At 43.4% G+C, this 22,731-nt stretch overlaps 1 protein-coding gene and 1 long non-coding RNA gene across 8 annotated transcripts in view; both read right to left on the bottom strand.

The window, feature by feature from the left end:
• Positions 1-374: 374 nt before the first annotated feature.
• LOC140911253 (uncharacterized) lies at positions 375-11,815 on the bottom strand. The gene is made up of 3 exons (XR_012158875.2): positions 11,557-11,815; positions 6,592-6,814; positions 375-4,551 (listed from the first exon to the last, which is right to left on the bottom strand). It is a non-coding gene; the product is annotated as an uncharacterized LOC140911253 (long non-coding RNA).
• Positions 11,816-15,138: 3,323 nt separating this feature from the next.
• NNT (nicotinamide nucleotide transhydrogenase) overlaps positions 15,139-22,731 on the bottom strand; it is a 92,901-nt gene continuing 85,308 nt past the window's right edge. For 5 of the 7 annotated variants that reach the window (XM_073343884.2, XM_073343881.2, XM_073343885.2 and 2 more), the window contains 2 exons: positions 21,652-21,767; positions 15,140-19,241 (listed from right to left, as the gene is read on the bottom strand). In XM_073343884.2, the coding sequence (XP_073199985.1) occupies positions 19,092-19,241; positions 21,652-21,767 (266 nt within the window). In that variant the 3' untranslated portion in view covers positions 15,140-19,091. Of the gene's footprint in view, positions 19,242-21,651; positions 21,768-22,731 lie in introns of all 7 variants that reach the window. The other 2 variants (XM_073343880.2, XM_073343879.2) reach the window with 1 other exon arrangement.

Raw genomic sequence — 22,731 nt, 5'->3', positions numbered from 1 at the left:
CTAATGGAGGAGCAAACGGACATGCTCAGGCATCTGGTGGAGCTGCAGGAAAGCCAACAAGAGCACAGACCCCCGCTGCATCCATTGTATAACCGCCTGCCCTCCTCCCCAAGTTCCATATCCTCCTCCCTCAGACACCCAAGAATGTGGTGGGGGGAGGCTCTGGGCACCCAGCCAGTCCACTCCAGAGGATGGCCCAAGCAACAGAAGGCTGTCATTCAAACAGTTTTGAATTGTTATGTGGCGACGTAAGCAATGTGTCCTTGTCCTTCCCTCCTTCCGCACCCCACCCCACCCGGGCTACCTTGTCAGTTATCTCATTTTTTTTTTTAATTAATAAAGAAAGAATGCATGGTTTCAAAACAATAGTTACTTTATTTCCTTTGCCAGCTGTGATCGAAGTGGGGAGGGTGGTTGGCTTACAGAAAATTAAAATCAACAAAGAGAGCAGGTTTGCAGCAAGGAGAAACACACACAGCTGTCACACTGTAGCCTGGCCAGTCATGAAACTGGTTTTCAAAGCCTCTCAGATGCACAGAGCACCTAGCTGTGCTCTTCTAATCGCCCTGGTGTCTGGCTGCTCAAAATTGGCCACCAGGCGTTTTGCCTCAACCTCCCACCCCACCATAAACATCTCCCCCTTACTCTCACAGATATTATGAAGCACACAGCAAGCAGCAATAACAATGGGAATGTTGGTTGCGCAGAGGTCTAACTTAGTCAGCAAACAGCGCCAGTGCGCTTTTAAACGTCCAAAGGCACATTCTACCACCATTCTGCACTTGCTCAGCCTATAGTTGAACTGCTCCTTTCTACTGTCCAGGCTGCCTGTGCACAGTTTCATGAGCCATGGTAGCAAGGGTAGGCTGGGTCCCCAAGGATAACTATTGGCATTTCAACATCCCCAACGGTAATTTTCTGGTCTAGGAAGTAAGTCCCTTCTTGCAACTGCTCAAACAGCCCTGAGTTCCTAAAGATACAAGCGTCGTGCACTTTTCCTGGCCATCCCACGTTGATGTCAGTGAAACGTCCCTTGTGATCCACCACCAATTGTGTGATGCAGCACCATTGAGAAGTACCCCTTGTGGTTCACGTACTGGTTAGCAAGGTGGTCCGGTGCCAAAATAGGGATACGTGTTCCATCTATCACCCCACCACAGTTAGGGAAACCCATTGCAGCAAAGCCATCCAGTATGACCTGCACATTTCCCAGAGTCACTACCCTTGATAGCAGAATGTCCATGATTGCAGTGGCTATTTGGATCACAGCAGTCCCCACAGTAGACTTGCCCACTCCAAACTGATTCCCAACTGACCGGTAGCAGTCAGGCATTGCAAGCTTCTACAGGGCTATCGCCACTCGCTTCTCAACCGTCAGGGCAGCTCTCATCTTGGTATTCCTGAGCTTCAGGGCAGGGGAAAGCAACTCACAAAGTTCAAGGAAAGTGGCCTTACACATGCGAAAGTTTCACAGCCACTGTGAATCATCCCATACCTGCAACACTATGCAGTCCCACCAGTCTGTGCTTGTTTGCCAGGCCCAGAATCGGCATTCCACTGTATCAACCAGCCCCACTGTCGCCATGATGTCCCAATTGCCACAGCCCATGGTTTCAGGAACATCTGTGTCCATGTCTTCATCACAATCATCCTCATGCTGGAGTCTCTTAGCCCGGGTCCGCACATACTCCAGGATAATGTGCAAAGTGTTTACGATGCTCACAACAGCCGCGGTGAGCTGAGCGGGCTCCATGCTTGCCATGGTATGGTGTCTGCATGGGTAACCCAGGAAAAAAGGTGCAAAATGATTGTCTGCAGTTGCTTTCACAGAGAGAGGGAGGGAGAGAGAGGCGACTGACGACATGTACCCAAAACCACCCTCAACAATGTTTTTGCCCCATCAGGCATTGGGAGCTTAGCCCAGAATTCCAATAGTCAACAGAGACTGTGGGAACTGTGGGATAGCTACCCACAGTGCACCGCTCCGTAAGTCAACGCTAGCCAAGATATTGAGGACACACTCCACCGACTTAATGTGCTTAGTGGGGACATACACAAACGACTCTGTAAAATCAATTTCTAAAAATCAATTTCTATAAAATCAACCTAATTTTGTAGTGTAGACATACCCTTAGTATACTGTGAAAGAGTCAAGATGATGAAAGGCAAACAGAGGGAAAAATTACTAATAATAGCTTTAAATTAAGAATGACTCATTTAATAGTTGTTTGCAGTGTTATTATAGCTGTGTTAGTCCCAGGATATTAGAGAGAAAAAGGTGGGTGAGGTAATATCTTTTATTAGACCAACTTCTATTGGTCAAAGACTCCACAAGCTTTCAAGCTTAAACACAACTGTTTTTCAGATCTGGGAAAGGTACTCAGAGTATCACAGCTGAATACAAGGGTGGAATAGATACAGCATTCAACTTACATTATCTTTTGCAACATATATTAAATCAGCAGTTTATACCTCTACAGTCAGGAGATAAAGGAGTCCTAAATCCAGTGTCTTTATTAAGTCCATACTATTTGGTGTCTTGTGGAGTTATGAATTTTAGTTCTCAGGCTCATCTTTTAAAAGTGTTGTGCAGGTTTCCTTTGAGGATGTGGACTGACAGGTCAGATATGCAGTGATCATTTCGTAAAAAGTGTTTGTCCATGAGTGATATGGCATTTTTGTCTTTTACTATTTTTCTGTGAGAGTTCATTCAAGAGCATAGTGATTGTCGGGTTTCTCCCACTCCATTGTTGCTAGGGCATTTGATACATCGGATGAGGTTCCCCACATGTTGTGACAGGCATGCATAGGACCAATGGATCTTGACAGTGTGTTGTGACGGGTATTGATCATCATAGCAGTCAAGATATGTCTGCAGGTTTTGCATTTGTTGTTCTGCAAGGCCTGGTGCCGCTTTGAGTTGGTGTATCCTGGTCTGCAGGGAGCTTCCTTCTGATGACGAGCTTGGCAAGGCAGTGAATTGTCTGAAGGCCAGAAGAGGGGGTTCAGGAAAGATTTTTCAGAATATGGGTCTGTTTAATAATAATTAATTCCAATGCATTTGATTCATGCTTCTATATATAGCAATAACTAATTTTTGCATGTACAGTTTGATTCAGAATAAAATGAGGGCTAATATGTTTTAGATGCATGAAAAAAGTGAACTTTGATTTCGTTTCCTAAATGTTTCTAGATTTTTGTATGAATCAAATGTTGTAAAATTCAAGAACAACTGAAAAGGGTGAAATCCTGCTGTTATTGGAGTCAATGGAAATACGGCCATTGACTTTATCAATGCCAGGATTTCACCCCAGAGCTTATGTACCTAAGTGCCAATGGCCATTTTAAAAAGCTGGCTAACCCCTAGAAACCCCTTAAATAGGTTTCCCTGCTATTTATAATCTTGCTATTCTATCAAAATAAAACGGTCAGTAATATTGCTCAAGAAGAAGATATTTTCACTTATCAACTCGTGACATAGGACTTCCAGTTCCATTTACTCTAGTGCTTGTAAGGGAGCCAGAGCAACTATAGCTCCTAGAATTCATGGAGAGAAAATTCAGGAATACATTAATTCTCTTCTGTAACGTTATAATTGAAAGTCATTTTCCACCATTAGTCAAGCTATTTGGTTATGAACTGTTTTGTCCTCTCGTAAAATGTGTGAGATAATCATCATCTTGGTCATGACTGGGAGATTGAACTGGGAATCTCCAGAGCTAAAAGCATGGGCCTATACAATTTGAGATAAAAAAGATGAACATCTATAGCTTGAAACTGTAGAAGAGGGAATGAAACACACCACAAATTGAGTTACATATGCACATACTGACTTCTGCCCAAGAGAAACTCAACCCAGCTCCTGAGTGCTTAACCGAGACTCTCCCCTTTTAGATCATCTGGTAGAGCTGCTGGCATAAAGTTCCATCTTAACCGTGGTAACAAGCAGGCTACAAACAGTGGCTTTGATTCCACTCTCTCTTCCCATGGTGTAGATCAAGAGTAACTTTATGGATGTCAATGCACTTAAAACCACTGTGAGATTACAATTCAATCTAATGCATCCATGCAGCCCTCCAAGATGGGGAGTTTAGTTAATTAAGTCTGATGTAGTTACTGGCCGGTTGAAGACACTCATTTCTCCTTCCTTTTTTTCTCCCTTGTTTATCCTCTTTGTTGCATCTCTCCTCTTAGTCTTAATTTTTCTTCATGGCTTTCTGCCTGTTTTTGCTTTTGGGGTGAATTCTCTCTCTCTCTCTCTCTCTCTATTTGCACATCTTTCAGTCTCTGCCTTCTGTTTCAGCCAGGTCTGCAGCTGCACAAAAACTCAGACGCTTTGGTGTGACCATGTCTATGTACTGAGTCATATTCATGCAGCAAGGCAAAAGCTAGCTTAGTTGCGTGGCAGGTTTAGAGTCCTCCTGCAGCTGCTAGTCTGGCATGCCGTTCAAGAAGTGGTGGGTTCATAATTGGGTCACACAGGTGACTATTTGCTGTAGATATCTCACACTTTGAGCTGACGCTTAGATACAAGGTATCCCACTTTGACAGCTACAGGAGGGAAAGAAAGAGGATATTCACTCTGAAGCTATCTGTATCGTATTATCTTGAATAGACTCACAAATTCTCTGCTGCCAGACTATTAATTTCTCAGGTATATTTGTGTGAAACAAGTGACACCCAGTGGCTGGTTCAGTTAATTACTATTTGTATTTAAGCCTTCACTTTTTGAGCCAGGTAGTCTGATGATCCTTCCCTTGCTCTCTTCTTTTATCTGCTTCCCGCCTAGGCTAAGGGCCTGTAGCATATTAACCTATCCTTCTGGCTGAAGATAGCTAGACAGCTCCTTCAAGAACTGCTCCATGAGGGCATGCTGAAGAGGGACTCCAGGCCCTGGTCTACACTGTGAGGTGGAGGGGGGTAAATTGATCTAAGTTAAGCAACTTCAGCTATGTGAATAACGTAGCTGAAGTCGACGTACTTAAATCGACATACCATGGTGTCTTCACCGCGGTGAGTCGACTGCGGCCGCTCCCCCATCCACTCTGCCTGTGCCTCTCATAGTGCTGGAGTACAGGAGTAGAAAGGAGAGCGCTTGGGGGTCAATTTATCGTGTCTAGACTAGACGTGATAAATCGATCCCCACTGGATCGATCGCTGCCTGCCAATCCGATGGGTAGTGAAGACATACCCCAGGATTAAGGGGGCAGATAAAGGAGCAACGACCTCACTTTATCACAAACTGGAATCCCAAATTTTGTACCACCATTTGACCACCAGGTCAGTCACAACAAATGCTGTTTGAATCTTAAAGCAACACTAACAATGTTTTTTAAAAGGGGTTTCATTGTACTCATATGAAACCACAAATCCAAGGGAGCTGCGTGGCACTTTGGGTCATAAGGAAAGGAAGGAGATAACTGCACTTGGCAAAAATCTAAAGCTGCACTTGACTGTGAGCATTTATATTTTGCTCCTGAAAAATATACATGTATATTGATAGCATAGCATAGCAACAGCCTATGTAATCTCAAGTGGGGTTAAGGGGTGAGACCTTGTGGAGGGGGCTGTAAGCATCCAAGGAATATTTGTAAACACTTGAAATTAAGTGCAACCAAATTCAAGGACATTTTTGTGGGTTCCAGAGCTCAGTCATTTCTGTAATAGACAGTTCTGTCGAGGATGCCGCCTACAGAGGTAGGGAAACCATCTCTGTTTTCTCAGTTGGAGAGAAAAAATTTAACAGGGTACCTCTGAGAATCACATGATTTGGAAGGAGTTGTTTGAACAGTGTTTGGCAGATCTCTAATTTGGCCTGTGACAGGTTTCAATTGGTCCACCGAGCCACTGGGGGGTGGTAGGGAGCTACTGCCTCACTGGCAGGCCTGGGTCACACCTCTTTGTCACTGGGGAATTAGCGGCGGGAGGTGCACCGGCCAGAGTCTGCGGCACGCCCCTGAGGCGGGGGGAGCGCCGGCCAGAGTCTGCGGCACGCCCCTCAGGCGGGGGGAGCGCCGGCCAGAGTCTGCGGCACGCCCCTCAGGCGGGGGGAGCGCCGGCCAGAGTCTGCGGCACGCCCCTCAGGCGGGGGGAGCGCCGGCCAGAGTCTGCGGCACGCCCCTCAGGCGGGGGGGAGCGCCGGCCAGAGTCTGCGGCACGCCCCTCAGGCGGGGGGGAGCGCCGGCCAGAGTCTGCGGCACGCCCCTCAGGCGGGGGGGAGTGCCGGCCAGAGTCTGCGGCACGCCCCCTCAGGCGGGGGGAGCGCCGGCCAGAGTCTGCGGCACGCCCCTCAGGCGGGGGGAGCGCCGGCCAGAGTCTGCGGCACGCCCCTCAGGCGGGGGGAGCGCCGGCCAGAGTCTGCGGCACGCCCCTCAGGCGGGGGGAGCGCCGGCCAGAGTCTGCGGTATTGTCAGGATTCTGCTACCCGAGGCGGGTTGGCCGGGGTAGGGGAACGCAGGCCCACCCAACTCCACTGCGTTCCAGCCCAGGGCCCTGACAGTCCCGCCACTGGGTCAGCGGGGAGCCATCCGCAACACGCTGACCAAATAGACCCACCACGCTGTGCAGTTCTGCCCCTGGGCTACTTCCTACCTGGTCTCTCAAGCGGGTCCCTCTGGTCCCTCCAGCTCGTCAGGGTATTCAGCTGCTGGCAGCTCCAGCTCCTCCTCTGCGTCAGGCTCACGCTGGTCCAGGTTATTGCCTGGCTCCTCTAGTTCCTCCGAGTACTCGGCAGCTGGCAGTCCTGGTAGCCCCAGTCCTTCCTCCAGGTCAGGTTTCTTCTCGTCCAGGGCCTCCCCTGGCTCGGCAGAAGGGTCTGAAGGGAAAAGCCAGCAATCTGTGTCTATCTCCCTCTCTGGTGCTGCCCTGACTGGGCTAAGGGCCCCACCCTTTGTACTTCCTGTTCCACCCCTTCCCTTCCGGGGGTTGGAGTAAGCTTGGTCTGGCCCCTCCCACACAGGCTGAGCGAGTGGCTCTTTACCCTCTGGTTCGGCAGGAAGCCACCCTGGCTCCCTACATGGCCATTCTGGAATGATTCCAAAAGGTAGATCTCCTAGAGCAGACTCAGGAATAGGACAACATTTTCATACAGCATGAGCTGAATTTATCATCTTTATGTTGTTCCTTTTGAGATATGTCTGATACTCAGATTTCTTAGAAAGAACACAGGTAGTTGAGACTCTTCATAGCAGCCCTAGCAAATCCTATGCCATTTAAACACTGACAGAACAAATATGCAAACATACAATTACCAAACCACTCCAGAAATCCAAGACAAATTCTGTGGCTGAAAGAGTGAGGTAAAGAGTGAGTACCTGGAAAAATAGATTAACGTGGCCTATGTGGTAGAGACATAACAGGAACATCTCCAAAAACAGGATGTTCCTTATCAACAAATGTTGGTAAGGAAATTTATTAAATGGCTTAGATTTTTAACAAACAATCCAATTAGGTAATGGATGAGCATTCCACACTGTGTAATTATGTTACAGATTAAAACTCATTAACCAATAATATTTAAAACAAATGTCACAAAACACTTTCAGTAATTTCTTGGGTGTCTAATATGAACATATGGGCACATGACACACTCTTTTATATACTTCTGCTTACTTATAAAATGTCTTGGATAAATGGGAGCAATCTGCTTTGTCAATGAATCCTGTGATCTCCCTGGTTGAGAACAGTATACGTGTTCACGTTTCACGTCATTGAATAAACTGAATCAGTTTCTTTAGTTTCTATTCTGTTCAGGTTCTTATACCCTGCCTATCGCTGCGGTTTATGAGTACCTTGTCTAAATCAGTTTATAAAAGCATTGTTCTAACTCAAACTGTTTTTTAAGGTACATCTTCTAACGTACATGTTGTGAATTTAGTGCTTGTGAAAAATCCTGGAGTCAAAACTCTGCAAGCTGAATCATTATGTTCAAGCATAGACAGGTAAAGAACGTGGTTGCCTGTCCTGACCTGCCAAAATGCTACAAACAAGCAGACTTAGCCATTTTCATTATGACTGCCAGCAAACGTCTCCAGTTTGATGGCACATATTAACTGAGAACTACGAATCATTTGACGTAGGCATTCATTATGTGGTAGACTTTTACCTACTACAGACATGGGGTGGATTCAGTCCAATGAGCTAGAGCTAACAAGTGCTCTCTAATTCTGAGACATCAAATCCTAACTAAGTGAAAGTATTTTAAAGACCTTCTTGTAAAATTAATTTCTGTTTTATTCTTTTTTTAAATAGCTTTTTTCCACTTTACACCACATACAGTCTCCTTATTCTTGCTATACCTCTTGCTTTCAACATAGTGCTTTACTCTTGGCTGTATTACTGTTAACATTCACGCTTTATTATACGTTTTCAAATGATGGTTTTCAACACTTTAGGGTTTAAAATAAAGTTAAAATCATTGTTGCCATAGAGGGAAATAGCTATAGAAGCCAGAAACATGCCAATTCCAGGAAAAACATGAGCAAGCCTAATGCCAGCTATGAGATTCAGTAACAGAAGAATTTTAGGATCCCCACCACTACCAATGAGTAAGGTTTCTCAATAGAAAAAAAGTTAAAAGCCATCATGGGCTTGGCTGACATGTTACTGAAAGCCCTCAGTACCTGGGGAGAGCAGGCCAATCTTTCCTGAGAAGGAAAGATCCTTTACAAAAGAACTATGCTGTAACAATCCCATTTCACATTCTGAAGATAATGTATCCTCCCATTAAATGTTATTTTTATAACAAACTATTTGATGTACACTTTTTTATGGCTAAAACAAGGATATACTTTAATTGCGGGAGGACATTTTGGACCAAATTTTCAAAGAATGGCACCTACGTGATTAACTGCAAAATGTGAAAATGCAAAGAGGAAATGGCATAAAAAAAATACATGTTTGTAACTGCTCTTACGCAAGCTATACAGCATCATTTGGGCCTTGGTGGCATTTGTTACTATGCTTTCTGATGACTGAAGGTAAAGTGTTAACATTGCCAAGCTGGGCAATTATCTTGTGATAACTCACATCGTGCACCCTCTATTGTGAGAGTCTAGGTGTGTATACTATTTGGGGTGACAATCTTTTAGAGTCTGTCCCTTCTGTGAGCATAGGCAGTTCCTTCAGGGCAGCCAAGATCCAAGCTAGGAGTCTCCTCTTCAAAATGCTCTACCTCCTGTGTCACATTATCTTGAGTTACACCTTTCGGTGAAAACAATCTCCAGATATATATATCACCTGTCCCTTCTTTTAGTCCAAATGTATCTGTCACCCACAAGAATACTATCAAGAAAGGGGAAGATTGATTTATTTTAAATTATAGATCTTAAATTTCAAGTTCAAAGTAAAATGTTTAAAGTTGATTAATTCTCACAGAGAATCCTGCCTTTTCTTACTTTGCATCCTGTGTTCCTCATTTCAACTTCAGCAGCTTGTGAGGTACATTTAAAGGTTCTGTTCTCCCATCAAAACAGACACACAATTCCCATTAGTAGCAATGTAAATTATGAACATATAGAATACAGATTGGACTAAGTAACTTGCAGTGTCTGTCATCTTAATGCCTATGCAATGTTAAGGTACAGAGTGAAAGATTTTCAAAGACAAAAAGGTGCACTTAAGTGTCCAATTTCTAATAAAAGTTGACTCTTATTTGTGCCTTTGAAAGTCTCCCCTGTACTATACTAATTTAGTTTTCTTCACAGTTTAATGTCCATAAAATGTTATCATGAAAAAGTTAATGTTTCCCTGGCTCCATTATAATATCAATTCCATCATCTATGTCCACTTTTTCCAAAGCAAAGTATAGATGATTAAGAAAACATTTGAAAGCCATTTTCACCCACCAAGTAAACTGTACCAATTTTTTCCAAGCCAAATACTAAAGTTTTTCTTAAAAATACATGCCACATGGGAAGCAAATCCTGAAAATAAGTGGACCAAAGAGGGATAGGATGACTTCTGTCTGGAAATGAAAAATACTAATTAACTTTAAAACACTGGCAAATATTCATTGCAAAGAGCATAATGCTCCGGAGTTGTTTAACTTCAAGCCACACTGATCAAAACCCAAATTGCTCCCCAAGTATTACTTAAGTTTTTGCTGTGACCCAAACAAACAAGTTTTGGAAGACTAGAAAATCATAGGCCTAAAAAACAACAAAGGCCAGATGCACAAGGGGGACTTAAACACCTAAAGAGGCAGTTAAGCACCTAAGTCCAACATTTAGATGCCAGTGGCGTTCACAAAGCCACTGCTCAGCTGCTGCCTAACCCTGTAGGCACTGAAAGTCCCCAGAGCACCTACATTTCTGCCAGTGAGCGTGTGCACAACCACCTAACTGACATCACTGAGCAGTTTGGTGCCAACCTCACGCCTAAGCCCCAGCAAGATTCACAAGCCAGGCATTCTCCCAACTATCTCACTGCAGGGCCCAATGCAGTAGGCACACTCAGAGGCTTCCTAAGAGCACACTTACCAGATCTTGTACATTGTTGTCATGGTACCCATGCCCCCCTTATGCCCAATAGTTAGCACCCTCATCCAAGATGTGGAAGAACCAGATTCAAATCCCTCCTCTGCCTGATTCAGAGCAGGGACTTGACTCCTAGTCTCCCACATCCCAAGTAAATATCCTTACCACTGGGCTATGACTATGCTGAGGTAGGACTCTCTCGAGCTCCCCGGTGGAAGTTGTTCCATTTCGTATAAATGCTTCAATGGGCCATTGTGAGTGAGACTCTAGCCTAGTGTTTAGCACACTCACCTAGGAGACCCCGGTTCCAGTCCCTGCTCCAATGTTTAAGAATTTATACAAAGTGTAACAGCTTCAAATAGGAAAGAACACCCCACCCCATAATACGCTATAGCCCAGTGGTTAGAGCACGCATTTGGGTGGCAGGAGATCTGAGGGTGTGTGTGAGTTCGAGTCTCTGCTTCTAATCAGGCACAGCAGCAATGTCAACCCGAGTGTCCCTCATCCCGAGGGCTCCAAACATTGGGATATAGAATATAAAGGGAGGGGTATCACCATCTTTCAGTTTTTCTTGAGAAAGGACTGACTTAGACACCTAAATCAGGAGAGAATTCCTGGCTGTGAATCCTGAGTGGAAACAGGTGCTCATTATGAGTGATGTAGCCCAAGCGCCACTCTCTTCCCTCGCATTTCCTACTGGCTATCCTAGGCAGCACCCCACTCTGCTTGCTGGCTTCTGTGAATCCCCTTTTTAGACTCCTAAGTCTCCCCGTGCATTGTATGGGAAGCCTGGGAGCCTAATTCAGGGTTGTGAATTCCACAAGGCAGGAGATCACCTAAAAGTTAGACATTGCAATGTGTAAGTCCCCTTTGTGAATCTAGCCCCATGTTTTAAATGCCATCTTTTGCAGCTTAACAATGAATTTGTTGAACACATTGCCATGGGAAAAACCTCTTTGCTTTCCACATTGGGTGAAGGGGTGTTTGGTTTCAGACTCCTTATCAAGATGCTCATTTACTTTTTAATTAAAAAGATGTAGCCATTATAAAATGCACATACAGCTACTTCAACCCAACACACCTAGAAGCCAGAGTTCCCTTGCTCATGATCTCCATTCAGCCCATGCTCACTCTTCAGCCAAAGACCTGAAAGTAAACAGAAAAGTTTATAGCATCACCTCAAACTGGCTTATGTACTATGGTGATACAGTGACACAACATGTCATGAAAGGCAACAGATTGTCTCATCCAGACTGACTGTGGAAGCTAATTCGAGAGAAGAGTGTTCAACAATAACACAGGTCCACCAGTCTGCAAGAGACTAAATCCTTCCACTCTTCTCGAGCTACCCATGGGATACACACTCAGAGGGGACAGATACTACCCCACTACACTCTAAGTGCTTCCTCTATATCAGGGGTTGGCAACCAATGGCACGCATGCCAAAGATGGCACGCTGCTGCCTGCCAGGGTCCCAGCCGCCCAGGCAGCAGCGTGCCATTAAAAGTCCTGCCTGCCCCAGCCTGCTCTTCTCTGCCCCCCACCCCCCACCCAGTGGGGGAAGGGTGAAGAAGCTTGTTCCTGCCGGCTACTGCTCAGGGCAGGCAAGCTCCCCTGCCTCTTCCACCAGCGTGCTGGGTTCCTGCCCCCTCTCCTCTCCCTCTCTGTCACCGGTCAGCTGATGGCCCTTGCTAGGGAGGGGGAGAAGCGGAGCCACGCGCTCGCTGCTCCGGGGAGGAGGCGGAGAAGAGGTGGGGATGGGGCCTTGGGGAAGTGGGGGTGGAATCAGGGCATATCCCCTCCAGCCCCCTGCCGTGAGCCGCTCAGGGCAAGGGGCTGGGCGCACCCCCACGACCCCAGCCCACACCCTAAGCCCTCTGCCCTGACCCCTGCACCCCCCTCAGCCCTCTGCCCTGACTTCTGCACCCCCCCACAACCCCAGCCCTCTGCCCTGACCCCTGCACCCTCCTCACACACCCCATGCCCTGACCCCTGCACCCCCTCAGCCCTTTGCCCTGATCACCGTATCCCCCCATGACCCCAGCCCTGACTCCTGCACCCCCACACATACCCAGCCCCCCACACCCTGTGCCCTGACTCTTGCACCCCCCACCCTGAGCACCAAACGGGAGCACCTGCACACTCGCACCAAATGGAAGCTGCCCAGGTAAGCACTCCACACCCAAACCTCCTGCCCCAACCCTAAGCCCCCTCCCTCATTCTAGCTCTTGGCCAGACCCTACACCCCAACCTGCTCCTTCACCCCCAGCCCTGTGCTCAGTGCACTCCCACCCTCAGCTCAGTGCAGAGAGAGAGGAAGAGAATGGGCTAGAACCAGGGAGAAGGTAGGTACCCACTCTATGTGGGCAGCGCCAGGATCCAGACTGGCAGTGGGCTGAGTGGCAGCGGGCTGAGCCGCTCAGCCCACTGCCAGTCTGGAGTTCTGGCTGCCGGCCCCTTGCCAGCCGGGGTCCCGGCCACAGGACCCGCTCAGCCTGCTGCCGGCCTAGGTGAACGGAACCCCAGGCTGGCAGCGGGCTAGCAGCGTAAGATCAGCATTTTAATTTAATTTTAAATGAAGCTTCTTAAATATTTTGAAAACCTTGTTTACTTTACAAATGACAATGGTTTAGTTATATAATATATAGACTTATAGAGACCTTCTAAAAAACGTTAAAATGTATTACTGGCACGCAAAACCTTGAATTAAAGTGAATAAATGAAGACTCGGCACTTCTGAAAGGGTGCTGACCCCTGCTCTATATGTACCAACAATACTGTCATTGTCTGTTTTGTGGTTCAAACCCCCACTCTCATCTATGCCTCTGTGGGCAAGCACTAGGAACACAGACACAACAGTCTCTTTTCCCTCAGTCTCAGATGATAGTGAGATTGGGCTGCAATGTGATCTTCCATAGTGGTCTCCAATACCCATTGAACAGGCTGGGTTCAACAGGCAGATGGGCAACTGTGCAATAGCATCGTCTAGGGAAACAGAACTCCATCCACTCTCATGGTCTGCAGGTAAGTTCAACCGCTTCAGGGTCACCCACATGGATGATTGTTCACAGATCTAAACACAGATGCTTAACCTTCATTTACTGGCAAGGAATTCATTGACCAATGAATCAGCAAAGTGTCAATACCAAAGTCAAGCCAAAAACCAGATTGAAAGAGGTCTAGGAACTCAAATGACTACAAAACCAGCAATTTCTCAGGATTAGGAAATGCTAGAGACACGGCATAACTGGTGCGTGGTAAAGCTGTCACTATCCAGAGACAGAGTGTGCTTATTGAGGGAAGCTGGCACCTTGTCCTCCCCTAAAGTATGCCCGTAATGGTCACAATGCTCCCTCTCTTGCTGTTTGCTTGCACTAACCACAAAAGGCACAAGTTTGTCTTGTAGTTGTGGCCTACGGCTCTTCCTGTACTTCTAGGAGGCCCCTCTGAGCCAGGGAGACTAGCAGAATCTCAACCATGGACCTAATACTGTTGTCAGCATGTCATACTACCTGTCCATTAGGATGAGATGGCCCTGGAACCCTCATAAAATCCCAAGGCCAAGAAATGGGAGCAGGGGGTAGAGAGAGATTCCTGCTGATGACCACTGTGGGCCACGCTGTGCAATACAAGGGTGATTTTAGCAATACTTAGCACTTACATGTACTGTAAATACATTAATTATAGCTTTTAAAATTGCATGTAGTACCAAACCAGTTCTAAACTGACACTTCAAAAAGAGAACGGTGATGTTAAAATAAAGAGTTGGTGTGCCTATAAATCAAAGGCAAAAGTCATCTTCCTGTGGTGTCTGCATGTTAGTAAATCCCTCCTAAAAGAAAAAACCCAAACATTTACGTTAATTGTCTCACAGGCTATAATGACGATAAAACTGTGATTTTCTGATTTAACATTTCTCAAACAGTTCTTCCTATCCACATCTGTAATATTTTAATAAAGAAAACAGGAAACTGCTATTATTGCATGGGACAACTTTAACATCTGCTAGAGCTTTTCAAAATGTGTGCTAGCTGTTAATTAAAAAAAATTCCCAGGAGCATAGAAACTATCAGTTACACTATTTAACAGAATAACAATTTTATACTGAACTAGAGAACAACCACAATCTTTTTTGTAGTCATCTCTTTTTGACTGTGAAGCCCTCTCAGCCCTTTTGTCCTTCTGTGACTTCCTTCCCACAAGGGAGATGGGGTTGGACAAAAACCAGCTCTCCGGGTCTAATCAGCATAGAACTGGGGAGATGGAGAAGAGGTTCAAGAAGCAGAGAGACCTTGTAGGACCTTTACGAGCACAGATCTAAAGCCTGATTGCAAAATATCCACAGTGCTAGCTAATTCACACATCAGCGTATTCAATAAAAGTACATATGCTGCAAAGAACAGACTTTTGTCCTATATGTAACACCTCTGCTCTTCATAAACAAAACTGAGATGTATAAGGCACAAAGCTATCTCAGAGCCCCACTGTCATTCATTCTTCAATGTTTACTTTATTACTTTAATAACCTTGTTTGTACACAACTTGTTCCCTTCATGAGAGAACATTGGCTTTATTATGTGAGCCATCACGTAATCATACAGCCAAAGCCAACATGGTTCTAATTTTCTCCTTGTTCGCATACTAAGAATATTGATACGAGCACAGCAGTTAAATATGGTTTATTAGTGATTCTGCTTCCTTTGCTCTTTCTACAGTTGCCATGCAAGGATTAAAATACAACCTATATAAAAAGGACCATTTGAAAATTTCAAGAGGGGTGGATTTAAAAATTAGATAGGGGATTTTACATAACAGTTTCTTTAAATTAGGTAATAAGTTGGACCCAAAAATGCCAGTGTCCTAAATCAAGGTTGTGTGCAAAACTGGACTGGAGGTTCCAAAGTTCAGAGGGAGGTAAAGACAGATTAATAGACCAAATGATTTAAAGTTTCATTTTAACATTTTTCTTCACGGACTTCTTGTTATCCAAATGTTTCATATCCATGCTTATGGAGATAAAGGTCCCGCATCCAAAAAGGCCACTGAGATCAATGTCCTGGGAGCAACCATTCTTCCATTTTAAAACCATTTAATTCCAAGCAGAGTTTTTCACAACAAGATTTTAGGATAGGTGGCTACAGCAAAATATCTAATTAGACATTTTTAGGAACTTGCATCTTTGAAAGTTTTAAACCAGCTACAATAGCATGTTCTGTTTCTTTTATACAACACTAAGGATCACATGAGAATAGTCTGTAACCTAATTAATGTAATATTTATTTTCTATGAGTGACTACAGAGCAACTGGATTATTCAAGTCACTGCCATTTTAGCAGAGGAATTTTTTCACCATCCTACACCAATCACAGTTGCTGGAACAATACCCAGTAAATTGGCAAATTTCATAAATTTAATATTTGAACCACTCTGCCTAGATATACGAACAAGGCGGCCCAACTTTCCCAATATTCAAACTCTTGAATGTAAAAAGTTCTCCTGTGGGATTGGAAAGTTTGCTCAAAGCAAAGCTCCACACACAGCAGTGGAGCATAAAGTTTATGATTAAGTCATTACAAAGTAAATCTGCAGGACTGGAAGAAAGGAATTGCAGCCTATGGTGCCTCTTCTGATGCTTGAGTTTCCATCACTTTCCATCTCTGAAGAAATTGGAGTCCCACTATACTTTCCAGGTAAAAAAAACTAACAGTTGATACAGCAGGAAATGAGTTATTCATTGCATCATCATCTCATTTTAAAAATACCAGAACAAAACACAAGTTTGACCCCTGGAGTCACAGGCTAACGTTTCATTAAGTACTCCTTTTTAAGAGCCATGTTAATACAATTTACACTATGCCATCACTTTGTAAGGTTGAATATGAAATGCAAGTTATTGTGTTGCAAAGTGCTTTCATTCCAGAGGATTGCAGATTACTTTACCGATTTATTCATTCAAGTTATATACTGGGATCACTTCACCCCTCACTGAAATGCAAGCCACATCTGAAGTCAAAACAGATAGTAACAGTAGAGTGCAAAACGACACACAGTTTAGGGCAGAAAGTGAATGGGATACTCGATAGCAGAAAGTGCAGGAGAAATGTATGAAGGCAGAATTTAGTTACTGAACTTGGAATGTGGCTGGGACATGGTATTAACATAGTTTAAAAAAATAAATCATGGACATTTTATTCACTATCCAGGTGCAGGAACTCTTACAATTTAACCAAATTTTGGTACCACAAAGGGTCCTGGCTCCAAGTTGTAATCAATCAAGAGGAAGAGAAAGCTACCTATTGAATCAAGGCCTCTGACTGCTGCTCCTGGATAGGATACCTACAAGAAAGAGCTAAGTTCTGACCAGATCCAAACTTGAAGAGAACAGCTTCCTTTTTACCCTGGGAAACCTGTCTGCAAGATTGCCTGAAGTTAGATTGTGTACTTAAGTAAGCAAATATAGGGAGATCATCATCCACTTTTATTTTAAATGTCATCAAGTGTAGAAATGTCTAACTTAGATTATTGGTACCATTACAACAATCTACGACCCCCAGCTGAAAGGACTAATAGTGAACTACATACTAAAAATATAAGAATTTTACCTCTTAAGATCAAGATGATTTAAAAAAACAAACAAACTTTTATTCAAATTTTAATCAAGAGCTTGTCAGCTCAGGACTGGTAACTATTGGTGAAAAATAGAAGCATCCAAAGAGATTTTGCTACAAAGGGCATAAAACAAACCTGCCCTGCCTTCAGTATAATGTTGATGCTGTGACTCCCAAAGTGGAGTGTCAGGCTAGTTACCTTTTTAGGCTACGCTATACTGAAGAGGAGATGACCAATGATTATGAACAAAAACCACATTCTTTAAACTTTTTTAATAATTCTCTGATGTTTTATGATAAAACACAGTTCTAAAGTTAATCCTGGCACCTCTGATCCATAACAAATTACATTTTTCATTTCAAATACAAAGGAAAAGGCATTTTAAGAAAAGACTAACTTTTAGTTAGCTACATGCAAGCAGAAATAAGTTGGACACTGCAGCCAATAATACTCAAATCAGACTTGGTCAAGCAAAAAAATTAATATTCCATGATTACAAAATTGCCCTCTATTTAAGTCCCTTTTCTCCCCTCTCTCTCTTTTTCTTTTTGCACAGACCCAACAGAAATATAGCTATTAATACAATTATATTACGAGGCCATACATACTGCATTCAAACATAGCTGCCCCAGTGTGTTAAGTTAGAATTTAATGACTCAAGTATTCCTATGCTGTGTAACAACATATTTATGCTTATATGCTAATTTTATTTTTGAGCTTATAGAAAAGACAGATTTTTAAAAAGGCTGTTACTTTCATACATTATTACATTTCTTGATATACTACCTGTTCAAAAAATGGGTTTTAAGTTATCCTTACATAAAAACAGAGGTAGCTAAGTGGTAATATTTCTCAAATGCTATTGAGTTATGCAAGGTCCCAATACATGATGTGATTAAAAAAATCAGTTTTATAAACAGTTAGGATGGATCAATTTTAAACTTGCTTCATAGTAGTTTGTTTTCCCCAGATGTTAATGCTTTCTAACACAAATATAACTATTTGTATTTAGCTTTTGTCACTGAGGACAACTGCTACATCATTGTGCAAACATGATTAATTCATTTTATTAGGCAAATATTTGAGTTCCATTCAAGTACTCTTAACATAATAAAAATAAATTAGCACTATATGCCATAAACTGATTTACCGCTTAGCCGTACTTATTATGAAAATTTAAATAGTGCACTTAATTAGATTAAGGGAAAGTCAAATATTGAAAACATTGATTGTAAGATTGGTATGCTTTTACAGTCCCCAAACGACAGCTGATTAATTTTAAAAAATGGTAATAAAGAAACTCTTGATTTGCATTTTCTCCAGCATCTTAAATATGTTAAGAAAGTGCCTTTTTCCAGCATTACAAAAATGTTGATTAAGAATGCATCAAAATACATTTGAAAGTAGCAAAATATAATTAAAAGTCAAAAGTGAACCGAAACTGAAATATCCTGCAGTGGACAAGATTTTGCAATCAGGTTAGTGTAGCAACTGCTGGTGCCCAAACAGAATTGATTGCGGGATTGGGGCCATTGTTTTCTCAGAACAGTTGAAATGGCAACAACTGTAGGAGGGGATAAAGATTTGAATTAGTTGCATTTGCTGAAAAATATTTCAGCACTTTAGGTGCATATGTTTATATCATGTCATACTTGGAAACTAATGAAACAGGTCCATGAAATCCTACATTTCAATTTATATTACCTAGGTGACTACTAGGGGAGAGGAAAAAAATTCAGTCCAACTGGATTCATCTAAAGATGAACTCATTCTGCTGAAGTGTTCCTGATTCATAGCATCCATAAAACCCACAACAGAAACACAATTCAGGTTTTTCTAGACACTTAACGTAGTATTGATTTTTTTCAGATGTCAAAATTATATAAGCCAATTTATGCACTCGTGTTTTTTTCTCATAACTTTGCCTTACATTCTGATGTACAAAATAATGGTCTTTTTGTTTTTCATACTGGCCAAATATTAACTTTGATAAGTGATTATCAGTATTTACATCTGGTAGGATTCTCTGACTTTGGCCTGCAGGGCATCACAGGTCTTCTTGGCATCTCCTAAAAGCATAGCGGTGTTGGGTTTGTAAAAGATAGGATTGTCCACAGCTGCGTAACCGACACCCAGAGATCTCTTCATAACAATGATCTGCAAAGGGAAGAGTTTATATTCGACATAGCACATATCAACCTTCTCCCTCAGTGCAGGAGATTTGAAAATAATCTCAATACACAAAATAAAAAAATAAGTGATTTGATATTATGTCTTGCAATAGATGACTTTATGGGTGCCAATATACAGAATATACTACTTGCAAGTCAATGTCACTCTGTCACATGAACAGGGTAGACAGGTGGCCTCCAAGTAATGTTCCACATTTCCATGCAGGAAACATAGGTTTGATTCTCAGTCTCCACCTCACCCCCGGCATAGGTAAGGTGTGTTCCTAGACCCAGGGAAGGAATGGCTTGCTTTAATCAAAAGCAAGACCAATGGCTGACTAGGGACTGTACTGGCACCCACAAGCCCTAACCCAATGCTCTCCAGCCACTGAGGGTATGACTACACTACAGCTGGGAGAGAGCGCCTCCCAGCCTGGGTAGACAGACTTACCCCAGCTCGGCTCGAGCTAGCATGCTAAGAATAGCAATATGAATGTTGTGACTTGGGTGGCAGCTCAGGCTCTGGGTCCGAGCATGACTAGCTAGCCCAAGCCTCTGCTGGGTCCACACTACTAGTTTTAGGATGTTAGCTCACATGAAGCTAGCACAAGTCAGTCTACCCAGGCTGAGAGTCTCACGCCGAGCTGCAGTCTAGACTTACCCTGACGACGGCTAGGAGCGTGAAGAATTATTATACTAAAACACTCCCAAGGGTGCACTGGACGCTGTACAAAATACTAAAGAAGTTAAAAATACAATGAAAATGGATGTAACAAAATGCAGGATGTGACACCTTAATTGCAAGCGCATGTAGCATCTCAGATCCACAGCACTTGAGACTGGGTAATAATGATCTGGTTAAAAAGTCTTATTGCACACACAAGTTACCTATGGAAACTCTACTCTTGACCACTGCATTTAAAGTTTACTGCGCGGGAAACAACACATTTAATTAACTGGGCAGAAAAAGCTGACTGCAGAAAGATGTCAGGAAGGCCCTTAAAGCATGATTAAAGAATCCCCTGACATCACTCCCTAATGTTTGATTGCAATGACTGGGAAGTGGATAAAGTGAATGATCATCTTTTAAATGTGAGTTACCTAAAGTCCATTGTTGGCTGTAATATTGAGTTGATTCAATTCTCCTCAAGAGTCTTCTGTGCTCTCAAAGGTGCTTAGTTCTAATCCACAGTTAACTGTTTCAGGCTGTGGAGCTCCAAGAAGCAGGCATAGCTTGGCAAAATGGTGCCTTCTTAGTCACTACAGCTTAACAGATTTTCATCCTCTAGAAGTTGAGCAATTTAAGACTATGCCAGCTTCAGGAGCACAGGTTTTTCCAACCTTCAGTGAAGTCTCTTGTTCGCCACAATCTTTTCATCTGATGTAGGATAGCTCTACATTATTTTTACACCTTATGTATCACAAAGGAACCGAAGCAAGACTTTGGCACTCAAGAATATTATACAAATAAAGCAACTGCTTTCTATTAGAACCCAGCCTCTCGGTAACAACAACCAAAAGAAATATTTGCGGGAAGGTCCTGCACCAATAGTTGATAAGATCACATTCTTGGTAACTATTTTCCAAGATAACCCGTTGTGAAATAATGGGTTGTCAGTTCTGAAGAAACTGTTTAGAAGAAACAAATACGTTTGGGATAATTAATGCTAGAGCCAATTAAGGAGATTAATCAGTGGACTTGGAGGTAGGGAAGTTACTGGAGCATAATGTGAAATGAGGCCATAACAAAGCATTCTGCATGGATAAAACATGCTTATATGTATTCCTCCAATCATGATAAAGGGCTATTGAGAGAACACTAATAATAACCCCATCACTCTGAGCACTTGAGTGTTTCAGGATGGCAAATCTGAATACTGAGAATTCACACTAGTGACAAGGAATAATTGATAACATTTGTACTGCTGCACTGATACAGATACTGTTGGGGTGAGGTGTGGATAAGAGGTAGAGTTACATTTAAGAATTTTCTACATGCTAGATCATTTTTCAAACCAGACTAACTCCTTTGGCTGCTTTATTAGTTTCACTATCTGAGGAATGACAGCTAATAAGGAAACGACATGGCTGTCTGTCCACTCCACCCTTCCCCAGGCCAACAGTGCCAAATATACTTGCCAACCTAATTCTACTCTTTAGCCTCATCAGTTGTAGCCACCATTAGCTTCTAATGCCATTAGCTTCTAATGTCTAGTGCTCTGCAGTGCACTTCTGAAGCACAGAATATTCTGTTGTGCACAGTGCAGTACATGATGGGGAAACTTCGTATGCAAACAGAAAAAGTAGGATAATCCTATTAGCATCTCCAAACAAAAGCTGTTTTAAAAAAAGGTGGATAAATGAGGTTGCTACTATGTTTTATTTGTTCGCCTTACCTGTTTTGACTTCCAAACTTCTAGAACTGGCATTCCAGCAATGATCGAGTTAGGATCCTCTTGAGCTGCTGAATTAACTGTATCATTAGCACCAATAACAAGGACCAGGTCAGTTTCTGCATTAAAAAAATAAAAAGGAAAAAACAGAACTTGAAAAATCAGGAACCACAATACAGAAGTTACTATGAATATTGATTTGCATTACGATAGCACCTACAGTGCCAACAGAGAGTGTACAGTGCCTCACACAATGGAGCCCCAAACTCATTGGAAGAGTCCCTACCCTGAACAGCTTACAACTTAAATACAGGTTTCAGAGTAGCAGCAGTGTTAGTCTGTATCCATAAAAAGAAAAGGAGTACTTGTGGCACCTTAGCCCTGGTCTACACTAGGAGTTGAGGTCGAATTTAGCAGTGTTAAATCGATTTAACCCTGCACTCGTCCACACGACGAAGCACTTTTTTTCAACTTAAAGGGCTCTTAAAATTGATTTCCTTACTCCACCCCCGACAAGGGGATTAGCGCTGAAATCGGCCTTCCTGGGTCGAATTTGGGGTACTGTGGACACAATTAGATGGTATTGGCCTCCCAGAGTGCTCCACTGTGACCATTATGGACAGCACTTTCAATTCAGATGCACTGGCCAGGTAAAGGCCCGCAAACTTTTGAATTTCAATTTCCTGTTTGGCCAGCATGGCAAGCTGCAGGTGAGTGCAGAGCTCATCAGCAGAGGTGACCATGATGGAGTCCTAGAATTGCAAAAGAGCTCCAGCATGGACCGAACGGGAGGTACGGGATCTGATCGCTGTATGGGGAGAGGAATCCGTGCTATCAGAACTACGTTCCAGTTTTCGAAAGGCCAAAACATTTGTCAAAAATTTCCCAGGGCATGAAGGACAGAGGCCATAACAGGGACCCGAAGCAGTGCCGCGTGAAACTTAAGGAGCTGAGGCAAGCCTACCAGAAAACCAGAGAGGCGAACAGCCGCTCCGGGTCAGAGCCCCAAACATGCCACTTCTATGATGAGCTGCATGCCATTTTAGGGGGTTCAGCCACCATTACCCCAGCTGTGTTGTTTGA

The sequence above is a fragment of the Lepidochelys kempii genome, chromosome 5, assembly GCF_965140285.1.
Source record: "Lepidochelys kempii isolate rLepKem1 chromosome 5, rLepKem1.hap1, whole genome shotgun sequence".
Lineage (NCBI taxonomy): Eukaryota > Metazoa > Chordata > Testudines > Cheloniidae > Lepidochelys > Lepidochelys kempii.
The sequence above is the reverse complement of the archived record's forward strand: the minus strand, read 5'-3'. Positions and strand labels throughout refer to the sequence as shown.